Source organism: Rhinatrema bivittatum, chromosome 3, assembly GCF_901001135.1.
Source record: "Rhinatrema bivittatum chromosome 3, aRhiBiv1.1, whole genome shotgun sequence".
Classification (NCBI taxonomy): Eukaryota; Metazoa; Chordata; class Amphibia; order Gymnophiona; family Rhinatrematidae; genus Rhinatrema; species Rhinatrema bivittatum.
The window spans coordinates 460644041-460661092 of NC_042617.1; the positions used below are offsets into that span (position 1 = coordinate 460644041).

The 17052-nt window shown below is 45.1% G+C and overlaps 1 protein-coding gene across 1 annotated transcript in view; it reads right to left on the reverse strand.

Moving 5' to 3' along the window:
* Positions 1-11568, reverse strand: part of NBAS (neuroblastoma amplified sequence) — a 1239997-nt gene extending 1228429 nt beyond the window's left edge. Inside the window, exon 1 of the mRNA XM_029595926.1 lies at positions 11378-11568. Coding sequence (XP_029451786.1) covers positions 11378-11503 — 126 coding nt within the window. The 5' untranslated portion in view covers positions 11504-11568. The remainder of the gene's footprint in view (positions 1-11377) is intronic.
* Between the last annotated feature and the right edge of the window lie 5484 nt (positions 11569-17052).

Sequence of the window (17052 nt, forward strand, 5' to 3'; positions counted from 1 at the left end):
TTCCATGAATTTGATTGTAGAAGTGATCATCAAACAAAAAATAATTGTCACATAAGGCAAATCTCGCTAGCATAACGAGGAAGGTGGTGGGTACTCGATGAGGACGAGGACGGGTGTCCAAGGCTTGCTCTAGGATGATAAGAGCCGCATCTTGGGGTATGCTAGTGTAAAGAGCTTTAATGTCCAACGTTACCAAAATGCATGGGCTAGAAATCCGAATAGAGTCCAACCTACCAAGCATGGTTTTCGTGTCTTTCACATACGACGGCATGTTAGGAATAAGAGGCTGAGGAAATTTATCCACAAAGATCGACAAGGGTTCCAGAAGGGACCCAATCGTGTTTACGATGGGTCTGCATGGAGGTTGGGTCATGTGCTTATGAATTTTAGGTAGCATGAAAATAACAGGAGATCTGTAGCATTTATTAACTAAGAAGGAAAATTCTTTCTTAGAGAGAAAACCCGAAGCAAAACCATCCTCAACCATCTCCTCGATACGCCGAAGCAGTTCAGGGCCAGGATCATCCGGTAGCACTGTATAGTTGTCTGTATCAGATATATGTTCTGATACCGATGTAATATAAAAAGCTTTGTCCATAATAACAGTGGCACCGCCCTTGTCAGCTTGTTTTATTATCAATGAAGAAGTGTTTTTCAATTCAATGAGAGCCTTATGTTGATCCAACGAAAGATTAAATCGCAGCTGTTCAGCGTGCTGTTCAATGTGCGCTAAATCGCTCAAAACTAAATCAATGAAAGTCTTAACATGGGGATCCACAGGACCCGGAGGAAGCCAATGAGATTTTGGAAATACAAGGGAATCATCAATAGTGGGGGGTTGGGTAGAACAAAGCGCCCTATTCGCACGAGACTGATCGAACATCGAAGTTGCCTGAATACAGGCAAAATCAATGCCCCTATTGTTCAACACTGTTTAGATATGCAACATCTTTTTAGTGACTTAAGGTGGCGTGTCATTGATCGGATACAACTGACGAAAAGAGGGGGTGATTTTCAACAGCTCCTTAACTTTCGTGAACAACGCTGGATTTTTCATTTGAATTGTATGCACCCAGATGGCCTTAACGCAGCCATAGAATGGTACTCGTTGCTATGATCCATCAATTTCTGTGTCTCATAACAACGGCTGACGTCATTTCCTGGGTGTACCTTCCGTCCTATTGGTCTGTTACATCTTGAAAAAGCGCGCGAATGCGGCCCCTCCGGTAGAGGAGAAACACTATCAGCTGTAGTATGCTACTACCGCATTGTCACGTTAGTACCCATGTTCTGCAAGGTTTTAATGTTGGTGATTACTTTTATAAATGATGTTATAAATAATTTTTACATTTACAGAGAATTCCAGCCCTTGAAGAAGGCTTGTGAAGCCGAAACGCGGTCCGTGTCGGGCTTGGCTTTGGATACGACCTCGCGACCATGTTCTTGGCGTTCCTCGACTCCATTAAGTTAAGTGCTATTATGCATAATGAAACACGGGTCTAAAATGGGCCACACACTCACTTGAGCATAAAAAAGAAAAAAAAGTTGATCAGCATATCACAGACCCATGATTATACTGGCGGTATACTTTGGTGCTAACTAGCATTGATCAATGTATGCCTTGTATGAGGTCTTTCATCAGACACTAATGTATAATTTAACACATAAGAATGAAAGTTACACACATACACTATTATCAAAAACTTTACCCTCAGTCTGCTGTACACTCAGCAGTACTAAAATCAAGTTGCAGCCTCAAACTACTAGCACTGGCTCTTAGGAATCAACCATTTTATAGAGAAGCTTATCGCTTATTGTATTCAATCGCAAAATGAGAAAGCTGCCCTTTAAACAGTGTACAGTAATTCTGATTGGACTGTTAAATCAAACAGGGATTATATATTCTGCCATTTTGTAGAACCCCAGGGGCTCTGAAATGAACCCTGAACCTACAATAAACAAACATTTGACTGGTCAGTGTTTTATCAGTCTTTTTGCTTAATCCAAAAGGTTCAATGGTGTTAAATCTACGGATCTACCAAATCGTATTCAAAGGCCAACCAATGTGTACCTTACGAGGCTACCACCATTTTATGTTGCATACAGCTTAAATGTTTTACCAATATACATCACAGGCAAAGAACACCAGATTTTATATACACATACAACAGCTTTAGAATCATATGATATCAATGTAGTCAATTTATTATTTGTTTTTATATTTAAAATTGTTTATTACCCAATATAATGTAAAGCTTACAAACAGTATGTTAAATAGAGATGAGAACAGCAATACAAACATGTAGACAAATACAGAACTTTTGTTTTGCCTCCGAAGTATAAAATACATTACAGTTCCAGTTCAATATCTTTTCCTCAGGTTAACATATATCCTTATATAGACTTGCCATTTCCCACTCTTCCCTAGTAATCCCCCCCCCCCCCCTGCCCCTTGCCATTTCTCAGAACCTCCACATACTATCAGTTATGCTGTTCCATCTGTGCTATGTATTGGATCAGTGGGGTCTACATCCTATAAAATTTGCGTATGGTGTCTCGTCTATGGGCCGTTAATTTCTCCATATAATGTATTTGTCTTAATTTGCCATAGAGCTGCATGATTGTGGGTGGGTTCGTACATTTCCACTGGGCAGCGATCTCTAGTCTGGCAGCAGTAGTAAGATAATAAAACATTTTTTGTTTTTCATCATCTAGATCTGGATAGGGGAGTCCGAGTAACCAGAACTCCACTTGTAAGGGAACCTGAACTCCCCACACTCTATCCACCAATCCTTGACAAGCACTCCAAAACCCCTGCAGCTTAGGATATTGCCACCACATATGCCAATAGGTACCTCTCTGGGAACACTTTCGCCAGCAATTAGGTAAGCATTTGGCCACTCTCACTGGGGAATAAATGCCAGCGATAAAGAAATTTGTAACTATTCTCCATCATGGACGTGGACATTGAAAATTGGCCTAGAGCCTGAAAACACTCCTCCCAATTGTTGCGATCCCAGTGAGGGCCCAGGTCCCGGTCCCAAGCCAACAGATGGGTTGCTCTCCCATCCGTGGTATGTATCAATAACCGGTAAAGCTTAGAAATTCCTTTTCGAAAGTGTCGTGCCTGAAGGCAATACCCTTCAAACATCGAACTGGATAAATCGGAACAGGGCCCTGGGGATCCCAAAAAGTATCGCAGCTGGGCATATGCTAAAAAATCAGTGATAGGTATCTGAAACTTGTCCTGTAACTCTCTAAAGGGAACCATTCCTTGGCACCAAACCTGTCCTAAATGTGTTAACCCCCGAGATTCCCAGCGCTTAAACGTCAGGTTTTTCTGTCCCTCTATGAAATCCCGAAGGTGTCGGATTGGGGACAGAGCAGAATAATTTTTGTTGCCTATCATAAGAACATAAGAAATTGCCATGCTGGGTCAGACCAAGGGTCCATCAAGCCCAGCATCCTGTTGGAAACAGGCATGGCAATTTCTTATGTTCCAACAGGATGCTGGGCTTGATGGACCCTTGGACGCTTAAAGGAAAGAATTTCAATTCCCTGGGAGTGCTGGTCAATGGCCAGAATAAAGCCGGGATGGGAGTGCCCCCTATCATTTGGATCTCGATCCCAACCCATTGTTTAGGCGATTGTAAATCATGGCTATCGACAATGAATTTTAACTGGGCTGCGGCATAATAAGGTACTAAGGAAGGTAGTCCCAAACCTCCATCTCTACGTGTTTTGCTGAGAATCAGATGGGAGACCCTTGGGGGGGGTCTCCTACGCCATATAAAGGCAAACAGTTTACGCTGAAGAGGTCTCAAGTCTGCAACAGGAAAGGGACATGGCAAAACCTGAAATAGATAGCCAATTTTCGGTAGAAGATTCATCTTAATTGCAGCCATTCTGCCAAACCATGAAAAAGGTAGGCATTCCCATCTGTCTATATCACCCATCAAGTTGCGAATCAAAGGTTTATAATTTAGAGATACTAATTGAGAAGAATCCAAACTAAGATTAACCCCCAGGTACTGTATAGGACCTGTGGTCCATCGGAATAGGAGCTCACTCTTACCTTTCCACAGCAGGTTCTCAGTAAAATGCACAGGGAGAATATCTGATTTATTGACATTAACCTGGAATCCAGACACTCTTCCATATATTTCCAGCATAGATAAGACTCTATGCATGGAAGTCATAGGCTAAGAGAGAGACAAGATAAAATTACTCTCTACGCAGATGATGTTATGAGTCTCTCTGCCAGACTGGACCCCATACACCTCTCTTGCCCTCCTAATCCACTCCACCAAGGGTTCTAGGCTAAGAGCAAAGAGGAGTGGCGAAAGTGGGCAGCCCTGCCTTATGCCCCTCCGAATTTGAAAAGACACCGAATAGCCATGATTTATCTTAATACATGTAAACGGCTCACGATAGAGCGCCTGAATCCAAACTGCGAAGGGGCCCCCCATCTTCTGCAAAACAACAAATAGATAGGGCCAGTAAACTCTATCAAATGATTTTTCAGCATCTAGGGTCATAAACCTCACCCGGGGCATTAATAGATTTAATACACATCGCTAAATCCACTCTCTTTCGGATATTAGCAGATGTCGCTCTACCCGGCAGAAAGCCTGCTTGATCAGCATGAATAAGTGTCCCTATATAACCACTCAATCGAAATGCTAACATTTAGGCCAGGATTTTTAAATCAATATTTATGAGTGAGATAGGTCGGTATGAGGCACAGCTATTAGGGTCCTTTCCCAGCTTGGGAATAAGCGTAATCACAGCCATATTCCCATGTGGGAAGAGTGTTGCCCCTACCCTCAATTTATTAAACATGGCTACTACTGGGCCCCGTAGTAATTCTCTGAATTTTTTGTAAAAAAGAGGAGTGAACCCATCTAAGCTTGGTGACTTCCCAGACTTTAAATCCTTGATAGCCCAATCGATCTCAAATAGGGATATCGGCTTGTCTAATTGGCGTAAGCCCTCCATTGACAGCTCTCGTAGAGGGATGGGCTCCAAAAAAGTCGCAATCTCTTCCTCAGATGGAGTCACCTCTGGCTGATATAACTCCTTGTAGAACTTAAGAAACCTGGCCCTCATCTCCAGTTGTTGTAATAGCATCGTTCCCTGTTTAGCCTTAATGCGATATATCATTTCTCTATTTCTTTTTATCTGTAGGCGTCTGGCCAGAAGTTTACTATGCTTGTCGCCAAATTCATAGTGCCGCTGTTTAAGGATATCTAGGAAAAAGGCTATGTCCGCCGTGTCTAGGGCTGCAATCTCTTCCCACTTTTGAGTTACTAATCAAACTGGAAAGGGCCCCGGATTCCCCTTATGTCGTCCTTCTAAATCCCTCAACTCTTGTAATAGAATTGCTTTCTTGGCCCGTTTCTGCTTTTTATGATAGGAGGCTATATAATAAAATGGCCTCGTAGGACTGCCTTCAAGCCCTCCCATTGTGCAACAGGAGAGACCTCTTCGTCCCCATTAAGGAGAAGATAGGTCTCAATCACTTCAGTGATATAATCAAAATATTTTGGCTCATGCAGTAATGAATCATTGAGCCTCCAGAATTTCCTTCCAGTATCTGCTGATGTCAGATTCATCGCCCAACTAACTGGGGCATGGTCTGACCAGGTGATAGACTCGATATCTACCCTGGATGTATCTCCCACAAGATCCTTAATTATGAGAAAATAATCAAATTCTGGTATATGAGTTGTGGGCATATGAATAAAAGGAATAATTTAGACTGTGAGGAAAAAATATAGCCTCCAAATATCTACCACATTGCTGGTCTTCATAAAGTGTTTCATGGCCTTGCGCGCTCCATGTGACCCTGAAATGGCCTGTGCAGAAGTATCTAGGGATGGAGAGAGGGCGATATTAAAATCTCCCGCCACAATTATGTGCTGCCCAGGAAAGTGGATGATTTGTTTTAGTACTTCTTCTAAAGTCTCCCTTTGCTGAGTGGGTCTGCAATAAACATTCATTAACACCCTGAACTCATTGGTAAGTACCAGGTAGCGGAGCAAAGCTCGAACATCAAACTTCCTCAAGTCCTTATAATCGGGATCCAACCGGTCTTTATCGGAAAAAGCCAGAAGCTCCACTGACTGATTCAGATGGAAAGAAGACACCACCTTGGGAAGAAAAGATGGAACCGTATGCAAGGAAATGCCCGAATCAGAAATCCTCAAAAAGGGTTCTCTACATGACAATGCTTGAATCTCCGACAGCCGGCGGGCCAAGGCAATCGCCACCAAAAATATTACCTTCAAGGTGAGATCCTTCAAGGTTGCCCTACGCAAAGGTTCAAAGGGCGCCATACACAAGGCTTTAAGAACCAAATTCAAATTTCAAGACAGACACGGTTCTCGTACTGGCGGTCTCAAATGCTTCACACCCCGCAAAAATCGAGACACATCAGGATGCGCCGCTAGGCCCATCCCTTGAATGTTACCGCATAAGGAACCGATCGCGGCCACCTGCACTTGTAAGGAACTCCAGTACAAGCCCTTCGACAAGCTATCCTGAAGGAAACTCAAGACGTCCGAGACTCCTGCCTGGGTAGACAACACCCCTGGTGAGACACCATGCATCAAAAACCTTCCAGACCCTGACATAAGACAAGGAAGTGAAGATCTTACAGGACTGCAAAAACGTAGTTACTACAGCATCCGAATAATCCTGGGATTTCAAAAGTTTCCTCTAAAAAGCTATGCCACTAGACAAAAGTATTCGACCTGATCGAAATAAACCGGACCCTGATGGAGGAGGTCCGGCAGTTCCTGAAATCTCAGAGGACCGTCGATGGCCAGCTTGATCAGATCCGCAAACCATGGGCGTCTCGGCCACTCGGGAGCGACGAAAATTACCTCCGACGGATGCACTTCTATTCTGCGAAGAGTTTGACCAATGAGTGGCCAAGGAGGAAACACAAAGTAGGACATCCACTGGCCAGGGGAGAACCAGAGCGTTCAAGCCCTCCACGCACGGTTCCCTGCGGCGGGCAAAGAAGCGTGGAGCCTTGGTGTTTCTGAACGTCGCCATAGATCCATACAGGGTGTTCCCCAATGGGCACAAATGTGATGAAAGGATTCGTCCGCGAGCTCCCATTCCCCGGGATCAAGACAATGTCGACTGAGGAAGTCCGCGTGAATGTTGTTGACTCCAGCAATGTGGGAGGCCGCTATGCTAAGCAAGTTCCGTTCCGCCCAAGAGATCATTAACCGAGCTTCCAACGCTACTGGTTGACTCCTCGTTCCTCCCTGACGGTTGATATAAGCCACCGTGGTCGCATTGTCGGAGAGAACTCATACCGACTTGCCTCAGAGAATTGGAAGAAACGCCTGCAGAGCCAACCTCACCGCTCTGGTCTCCAGGCGATTGATGGGCCACTGAGCCTCCTGTGAGGACCACCTGCCCTGCACTGACGTCCGCTGACAAACCGCTCCCCAGCCATAAAGGCTAGCATCTGTGGTGACCACCGTCCAATCCGGAATTACCAAAGGCACTCCCCGCCTTAAGTTGTCCGGATTGAGCCACCAGACCAGACAGGAATGAGCGTATCCCATCAGAGGCAAAGGAAGACTAAACTGTTCTGAAACCGGGTTCCAGCGGGAGAGTAATGCGGATTGCAAAGGCCTCATATGAGCGAAAGACCAAGGAACTAATTCCAAAGCCGATGTCATGGAACCCAGTACCTGTAAGTAATCCCAAACTATTGGAGAAGACTTGGCTAGCAAGGCCCGAACCTGACCTTGAAGTTTGGTCATATGCTCTTCCGTTAGGGATACCGTGCCCTGACGAGTATCGAACAAAGTCCCCAAAAACTCCAGGGACTGTGAGGGAGTCAGTCGACTTTTGGACAGGTTGACTACCCAACCAAGGTTTCGTAGTAACTGCAGCACCCGATGGACCGCATCCTGACAATGCAACTCCGACTTTGCTCTGATCAGCCAATCATCCAAGTACGGGTGGACCAGATATCTTTCCCTGCGGAGCTGTGCTGCCACCACTACCATAATCTTGGTGAAGGTTCTGGGTGCCGTGGCCAGACCGAACGGAAGTGCCTGGAACTGATAGTGATGCCCCAGAATGGAGAAACGTAGAAACCGCTGATCTGCTTGGATGCCGATATGTAGATAGGCTTCGGTGAGATCCAGAGATGCCAGAAACTCCCCTCGTCTCGCCGATGCAATGACGGATCTTAGCGTTTCCATCCGGAATAGAGGAATCCGCAGACATCTGTTGACCCGCTTGAGATCTAGAATGGGTCGAAAGGTTCCTTCTTTCTTGGAGACCACAAAATAAATGGAGTACTGGCCCTTTCAAAGCTCCTCAGACGGCATCGAAATGATGGCTCCGAGGTCGAGCAGCCGCTGCAGTGTTTCTTGAACCGCTCTGCGCTTTGGTATCTGGGCGCAGGGAGAGACCAGGAACCACTAGCGGGGCATACGTGCAAAATCTAACGTGCAAACGTGTCTTATCACAGAGAGGACCCACTGATCCGATGTTATTTTGGCCCACTCCTCGTAGAACAGCGCCAGTCTGCCGCCCACTACTGGGACAGAGGAATGAGCCGGCTGTCCATCATTGTGAGGTCCTTCCACCCGGCGCACTCTGGCCGGAGCCAAGTCTACCAAAACGCCGCCCCCAAAAGGATGGAGTGTAGGACTGCTGTCTACTGGCCTTGTGATGAAAATAAGACCGCGATCCTCTGGAAGTCCAGGTCCATCGACCTCCGCGAAAACAAGACCTGGAGGGGAAAGCTCCTCTGACTTCGGCTTATCCTCCAGTAGGCGATGCCCCTTATTCTCGCCTAAGGCCTGGACTAGGTCCTCCAGTTCCTTGCCGAAAAGGAGCTTACCTTTGAACAGCAAGGAACCTAGCTGAGCCTTTGAAGACACGTCCGCAGCCCAGTTACGAAGCCACAAAAGATGCCGTGCAGACACCGCCGAAAGGCATCCACATTGTAAGCAATGACAGCCTCCAGATGCCCTGCCTGTAGGGCTTCCTCCTGGGATAATGACTCGCTTGGCAAGGAGCTAAAGATTATTTTTGCCTAACCCCAACTACACAGCTAGGCCATAACTCAGACTGTAGGTTTGGCACCTCCTCCACCTGCTGGAGACAGAAGAATACTGGCAGACTGTAGGTGGCACCAGCCTAGATAAGGCAGAGTTTGTTGCTAAACTTCTGTCTCCATCTGCTAGTGGGGGGGCAAAACCCAGGAGTCTGGACTGATCTGGGTACGTACAGGGAATGGCCCTTAACTGTTCTCATATTATATGACAGCTCTAGTAACAGAGCTTGGTAGTTTACTCCTGAGGGAATTCTGCACACAAAAATCTACAAATTCTGCAAACTTTATTTGTTCAAATAATACTATATAATCCTCATTTTAAGTAAATTTATAAAATCAACAAAAAAGAGTTATTACTCAATAGTGCAGATATTGAAATATTTTATGCAGAATTTCCCATCATAAGGCCTGGTCCCTCCAGATTGCTCTCACTCTCTCCCAAGCTCAAAGATCTTCGCTAACTCTCTCCTTCTTATGGCTCCTCATGCTTAATCTCTCCTCCCCATCAGTCCAAGTCTGAACCCTCTCCCATCCCTTCCCACCCACCCCCATCACTACCAGCTTTCTTTCTCTGCCCCACCAGACAAATCTTCATCCCCCATAAGACTCTCGGCTCACTCTACTCCTTACCACCCCAGGCTCATATCTCCGTCCTCTAATTCCCCCCCCCCCCAGAAAGATCTCCAGTTTTCTCTACCTACCCTGGTTCAAACTTTTCTCTATCTCTTTCTGCTATTCCATCATTTCTCTCACCTCACCCCAGCAAGACCCCAAAGCTTTCTCTCTGTCCCCCCTCTCTTTAGTGAGATCCTCAATCGCCCTAAGGGGGAGGGGCAGGAAATCAGACAGTGAAAGCTCCTCCATGCCACAGTTCTCTCCTCACGCCATCAAGACCTCCTAGCTTTCTCTGTGTCTGCCCCTGCCCATTGCTTTATCAAGACCCCCTTGCTTTCTGCCTTCCAATTCCTGAGTTTTACCACTCAGAGACACTTTTGCAAAAGTTTTCACAAGTTTTCTGGGCATAGTAAAATTTTGCATGTAGTCTCTACACACAAAATTGTACTTGCATTGTAGCAGCTTATTTAATAATGTAAGATCATGCAAATTATTTCAGTACAGATGAAGTCTGCAAAAACTGACAAGCAAAAATGCCCTCACATAGACTGTCACAAAAAAAAAGACAGCTATACGTCAATGAAAGAGTTATGCCATCCTAGGATCAAAATTTTGCACACAGGTTTACTACCCAGCTCATTTGCGCGAGTAGTAAATTTGCTCCCAAATAGGCAGCTAACCTGCAGGCTAGTATAGCTTGGTACCACAAACACTGGGGATCTGCATCATAACTGATGTGTGAAATCAAGTGGCAGCAAACAGCAGCTCAGTGAGCTCACAGAGCAGATGAAGTTGAAACAAAACCCTTTTTTAAATCCTCTGCACCTCGAAACCAGACACATTCCTTTACTGTTTAATTAAAAGTGTACAGCACCGCAGTCTCAACAACACACTCTCCTTATAATACAGGAATCACAGGATCTCTATGCTAAGGGCCTCAAATAGAACTTTCAAAACTCAACTTCTTCAATTAGATTTCAAAAACAGTCAATTCACAAAATAGCTGATCCCAATAATAGCTTACAAAAATCATTCAAAAATATCTCTTAAAAAAGAAAAAAAAATCCTGCCCAGTTATGTCCATAAGTCATAAACTCTTAAAACGAAATCATGGTCTGTGAAAACTAGGATCCCCCTGCAGACCGATGTGCACATGGCTAAAGCCATCTTTGCCATGGGTACCAGTCTAGAATAGGGCTCTGGAACAGGGCAATGGGAAGCTGACACACCCCTTGCTGGGGGTCGGAGGGAGCCTTTAAAACACAGCGTTGGCAATCCAGCTCCTTACAAAGAAAGGCACAGCAGCGCGTCTGCCTTAGGCAAGAAAAACTTTTTCGAGTGTCTCCGCCGCCGGTCTCTTGAGCGCTGAGCCTCCGGGGTCCGAAGTGGAGAGCCACGTCGCAAATCCCCGGCGTGCTGCCCAACACCAGCTCTCCCTAAGCCGGGGAGCCCAAAAAGTTTGTTTTCATTAAAAACAACAACACAGAAGTTCATTTAAAAAAAATGTCAGCGGGTTGTTATGGCATCTTGCAGCTTTGGAAGTTGGCTGATCTCCCTTCTTCAAACTTGACCCGCCGTAGCGGGGTCCTGAGAGACACGTCACTGACATCCTCCCCCCACCCCCCGGGAACACCGGCAAGAGTCGGTCCCCTTGCCGCCTCTCACCTGCGCCTCAGCCTCCGGCGGCCACTCCACGTTCACTAACAGATCGTAAAGAACGTTCTCTTCCTCCATCTCCAGGTTCGTAACCTCTTGCTCCTCCAACACAGCCGTAGCCACAGGCGCAGCCATGTTGCCCCCAGAAAGAGCAGAGCCGCGACTACGGTGCCTCACGCTGGACACGTTCTGAACGCGTTTGACAGCTGTGTGTAGGGGCGGGTCTGTTTCAAAAGTACTTCAGTCGGTGAGAGTGGGAGTGACAAGTAAGGAAGCTTCAATCGCTAAGTCGCGCTTTCTTTTTTTTGTTTGTTTGTTTTTGAATGACAATGCTCCACCAGCTTCCCCCGTCCCCCCTTCCCCGATCGAATAGTTTGCTACAATAGCAGAAAGAAAATTATCACGTATTATTCCTGTTACATTGCATGTTGTAAGGAAACATGAAAATAGTACTCGTCAAAGTTTTACTTGAAAAATTTTGTTCCACCGAAGTTCCAGAGCAGTTACAAAGTAGTGTTGTTGCTGTTGGTTCACTGGAATGCACAGAAATAAATAAAAAAATATATATATAAAAATGTATTTACAATGTGTTTCTTGATAACTAGTCCAGTTAGTCTACTCATTCCATTATATTTTATATTTTAATGCTTATCCTGCCTTCAGCAGCCATTTGTAGAGGAGTAAAAATGTTTAAATAAAGGTGGGTGACTTCAATTTTCCACTAGATGGCTCTAGGTCCCTTACCATCAGGTCTAGTAACCTCCAGTGGGATTTTCTATTCTCTTTTCAGTCTTTCCAAAGAGGTGACTGTGATCGGCTATCCTAAGGGCATAAGATGGAGCTAAAGATAGCAGAAAGTGGTCATTTTGAGTTGGTTCTTGAAGAGTAAGGAGCTGTTTTTCCTTTTCCCCTGCTGAGGAGGAGATTCCTCCTCCGTACATGCTCTGTCTAATATGGTCTGCCTCTTTTTGGAAGAGAGAGAGATTTTTGTAGATTTTGGTTAGCTTTTGGATATGTTTTTTTTCTTGCTCTCCCAATCCAGAGAACAGGGGTTGGAGACTTGTGCGTGACCCCTCTACTACCTAGAGCAGTGGTTCCCAACCCTGTCCTGGGGATCCCCCAGCAAGTCAGGTTTTTGGGATATCCACAATGAACATGCATGAGAGAAAATTTGCATGCACTGCCTCCATAACATGCAAATTTTCTCTCATGCATATTCAGTGTGGATATACCAAAAACCTGACAGGCTGAGGGGTCCCCAGGACAGGGTTGGGAACCACTGGCCTACAGGAAGCAAGACCAGTGACAGCATTACCCGGCCTGAGATATTTTTGGACAAAGACATTTGCATTTTTCCCCTTTTTGTTAGTGTGGAGGTTTTTTCCCACCCTCTTCACAACTTGGAGGAAGGAGATAGCTTTAGTCAAGACTGCAATATCAGGCTTTTCTCCCAGAGAAGTCACACAGAGAGGAAAGAGAGAATGGGATTGAAAAATTAAGATCTGGAAACTCCCAACCGGATCTTCCATAGACTGAGGGTAAAAAACAGAACTTTGGAATCAGGCAGGATCTTTTTGTGGTGTGGGCCCCCCGCCTCCTAGGATTCCCCAACTTACTGGGCTGTTTACACAAATGAGGAGACAGTTGCAAGCTCCTTCCCAGGAGCTAAAGAGATGGACACAAGTAGCGCAGCAGAAAGACAATGTAAATGGTTCAAATGTACAGTTTCATCATGGAAAGTTTGCGGAACAGTGATTGGCATTTTGGAAATAGTAAACTTTATTTGAATACCCAGTCTGAGTTCCGCCTGTTTGTCCCTGAGGAGAATACTGCGCAACGAGATATACACACACATCAAGAGAGACACTCCATCACCTGGGCCACAAAGGATTTCCTTTCCCCCTACAGAAAGAGCTCACTCTCTGGGAGTTGCAGAGAAATGGAGAAGGATGGCAAGAGTACCCCCAAAGAAAAACTACTTTTATGAGCCTAGGGGAAAGCAGAGTTGCTTACCTGTAACAGGTGTTCTGCAAGGACAGCAGGATGTTAGTACTCACACATGGGTGACATCATTGGATGGAGCCCAGCATGGAACTTTGATCTCAAAGAATTCTAGAACTTTCAAACATTACCTACTGAGCATGTGCAGCTGAAGTTATTACCCTGCCCCCTCGGCAGAGTCCCTCAATCCATGATACAGCTAATATATGGAGAGAGATCACGTGATGTGGTGAGAGTGCGAGAACGCAAGCCTTGTTAGCTCTGGGACCCCACTCGCCATATCAAGCCACATCTACTCTCTTTGCTTACAGTCACTACTGAAAATAATCTCAGCAATACAGCACTAACTCGGCAAATTGTAAGCCGGAGTTCTTTTTTGGGGATTCAGGCATTGATGGCGGCGAAAATGCTCAGGAAAGACAAGCTTAAACCTGGGGTAAGCAAGATGGTGGGCGGCCTGAGCGATCCACCGTCTCCTGTGTCTGATGGGGGAGACGCAAGCAAGACCAACCCACCTCTATTAAATGCTATGGACGCAAAATTAGATAAAATGTGTGCTTGCTTCAACAATTTACAAGTGTTACTGGCTGATAATTCTGACCGCCTGGTCGATGCGGAGACTCTCCTCACCGGGGGAGCAGACAAATGAATGCAGGCCTTAGAGTGGGAGGTAGAGGCTTTAAAGTCAGACGGGGCAAAAACAGACCTGAAAATGGAAGACCTTGAGAATCGCTCGTGCAGGAATAACCTGCATTTTATTGGCATTCCTGAAGCTGTGGGCGATCGTGACCTGCGGGGCACATTGGAAACGTGGTGGCAAGCAGAGCTCAAGTTCACCACGATCCCTGGGAAACTCATGATAGGCACATCACATGGGGTTGTGCGGTAGAGCCCAGGGAAGGCCCAGACCTGTCATCGTATGCTTCTTAAATTTAAAGCATAAAGAGGAAGTGCTCAGGCAGTATCGTCAGATAAGATAACTGGCTATGACGACTACTCCGTGCTAATTTTTGCAGATTTCTCAGCAGCAGTTTCAGCTAAGAGAAAAGCTTTTGCCTCTATTTGTTCTCAATTAGTGCAGCACCAGGTGCGCTTTGTGCTGCAGTTTTCTGCACGATTGTGAGTTACTTATAATATTGTAAACCACCTCTTTGAATCAACGCAAGAGGCAGAAGACTTATTTCGCTCATTCCTGAGCCCACCGGTGTCTTTGGACAGCAGTTGAGAGGCTACTATGCAGCTTGTGTTTGGCTTAAACTATTGCCACCTGCTGTGGAAGAACTTGAGAGGGGGGTTTTTTCCCCTCATGGTGACAAGTACTCTTTGAGTCAGTTTTATTATATTTCTCAAGGTGTATGTTTTTATTGTTTCTCTCCAGTGTTATACAATTCTAAGCTGGTTCACCTTCTATTGTGATTGTTCTTATTGTTCATAAAGGGGAATGGGGCCCCAGCACATGTATATCACGTGATCTCCAGCTCGATTTCGAGCAATTTATAGGTGTCATGATTAACATCTTATGGTATCACCAAAGATGTTTATTTGGGGCGGGTAGGGGCAGTGGGAAAAGGGGGGATTTGGGAATAAAAAGGTTAAGAATTATGTAAGAGGTAGCTATGCTGTTCTGTTTTTATGTTAAGCCAATGCCGGCTCTGGATGGGGATTGATAACAAAACTGTACGAAATATTGCAAGCATTAAAGAGATGGAAGACACAAATTTCAATGCTTCAGGAAACACATTTAGATGCAATAGAACATGGGAAGCTGCAAAGGCAGTGGGTAGGGAAAGTATACTCTGCTCAATCCAATTCCTGGAAAGCAGGGGTAGCAGTCTTGATAGCCAAAACTCTTTCGTTTCAGGATACCAAGAACCATCGGGACAATAAGGGCGGTACCTGATAGTGGAAGGTCTTCTTCATGGGAAACCTATAGTATTGTGTAATATATATGCCCCAAATACTTATGAGCACTCCTTTTTCATAAATATAGTGAAATTATTATTACCCTATGAACCTGTGGCTATCTTGCTATGGGGAAAGGGAATTTTAATTATGTTGCTAATAACCGTTTAGATCGTTTCACAACAAGAGCAAATCCGGAATCAATGTTGGGTAAAGGGGTAAACTATCTTTGTTCTAATCTTGATCTAATCGATGTGTGGCAGACATTCCTCCCCTTAGACCAAGAATGTACGTATGTTTCTTGTGGTCACAATACATAATCTCATTATAGCTTATATGCTTTTGACCCATGGAGCCTTTTCAGGGGTTGTGGATTCAAAAATTGGTCCACTCATTATTTCCAACCATGTGCCTATATGGGTTGATATGTAGGGGTTTCGCCCCCAAGGGTGGCTCTTTGATGTGTAGATTCCCCTGCTATCTTTATAAAGATGTGGCTTTTTGGAGATTATTTCGTGAAAAGGTGGGAATTCTTTTTGGCCAATAATAGAAGACAGCAGGAAACACTGATACTATTTTGGAATACCGCTAAAGCGGTGCTGCAGGGAGATATTATCTCTTATGTGGCAACAAAGGCCATGGCAGCAAGGGTCTTAGCCCTAGAAAAGCAATTGCAGTCAGACAAACATAGATATGACCAAGTTCCAAATGCAGCCCCTAGAGAGAGCTTTCTGGCTACCCAATCTGCCTTGAATATATTGTTCCATCAGAATATATAAATGTACTGTTTATATAAATATAAATGTAAATTTTACCAACATGGCAACAAGGTAGGCACATTTTTGGCTAACTTAACCAAAAATTGGATGCAGACCAGGCATGTCACTCAGTTGCAGAATGAGTTGGGTGAGGTGGTCAACTCAGGAAAGATATTAGTGCAATTTTTAAAGCTTATTATTAAGCCTTATAGATGGCATCTCCCAGACATTACAGCTTATTTACAGTCCACTCCTTTGCCGCAAGTGACTCTGGAGCAATTACAGTCCTTTAACCAGCCCATACATTTGCAAAAGATATTGCAAAGTATTAAAGAAGCAAAGTTATGGAAAGCTCCTGGCCCAGATGGAATTTTACAAACTTCTGCCTTCGTAGTTATTGCTTCCTCTGGGTAAAATGTTCAAGGACTTAGTTGACCTGGGACACTTTCCCCTGGCTCCTAATTGCACCACTATCATAGTTTTACCAAAGGGGAGCAAAGATTTGGCATTATCTGCATCTTATCTGATTTCCTTGTTGAACTTTGATATTAAGCTCTTAGCGAACATACTGGCCAACTGGCTAGCATACTACCTACTGTTATTGGGATGAGCAAGTTGGGTTTGTGAAGGGTCGTTATCCTATTAAGAATATGCGTAGGATAATTGCATCCTTGGAAAGTAGTAAGTATGGGCGAATCCCATCGTTAGTGTTAAACCTGGATGAAGAGAAGGGGTTCGACCATCTTGAGTGGGGCTTCATGTTTCAAGCCTTCTTCCTCGGCCCCTGCTCCTAGATGCATGAGCACGCCTCTCTTGGGGATTTAAAGGGGTCATGGCGGGAAAAGCTCCTGCGGTCCCTAGAGATGATGTCAGCGGCAACAGGTCTCCTCACTATTTTCTGCCAGTGTTCCTGTGTTGCTGTTCCTGATTCTGTTCCTGCATTCCTGTGCCTGTACCAGTCTCCAGATCCTGTTTCTGCTTCGGATTCCCAGCTCCAGTTCCTGCGTTCCTGTTCCTGTTCCC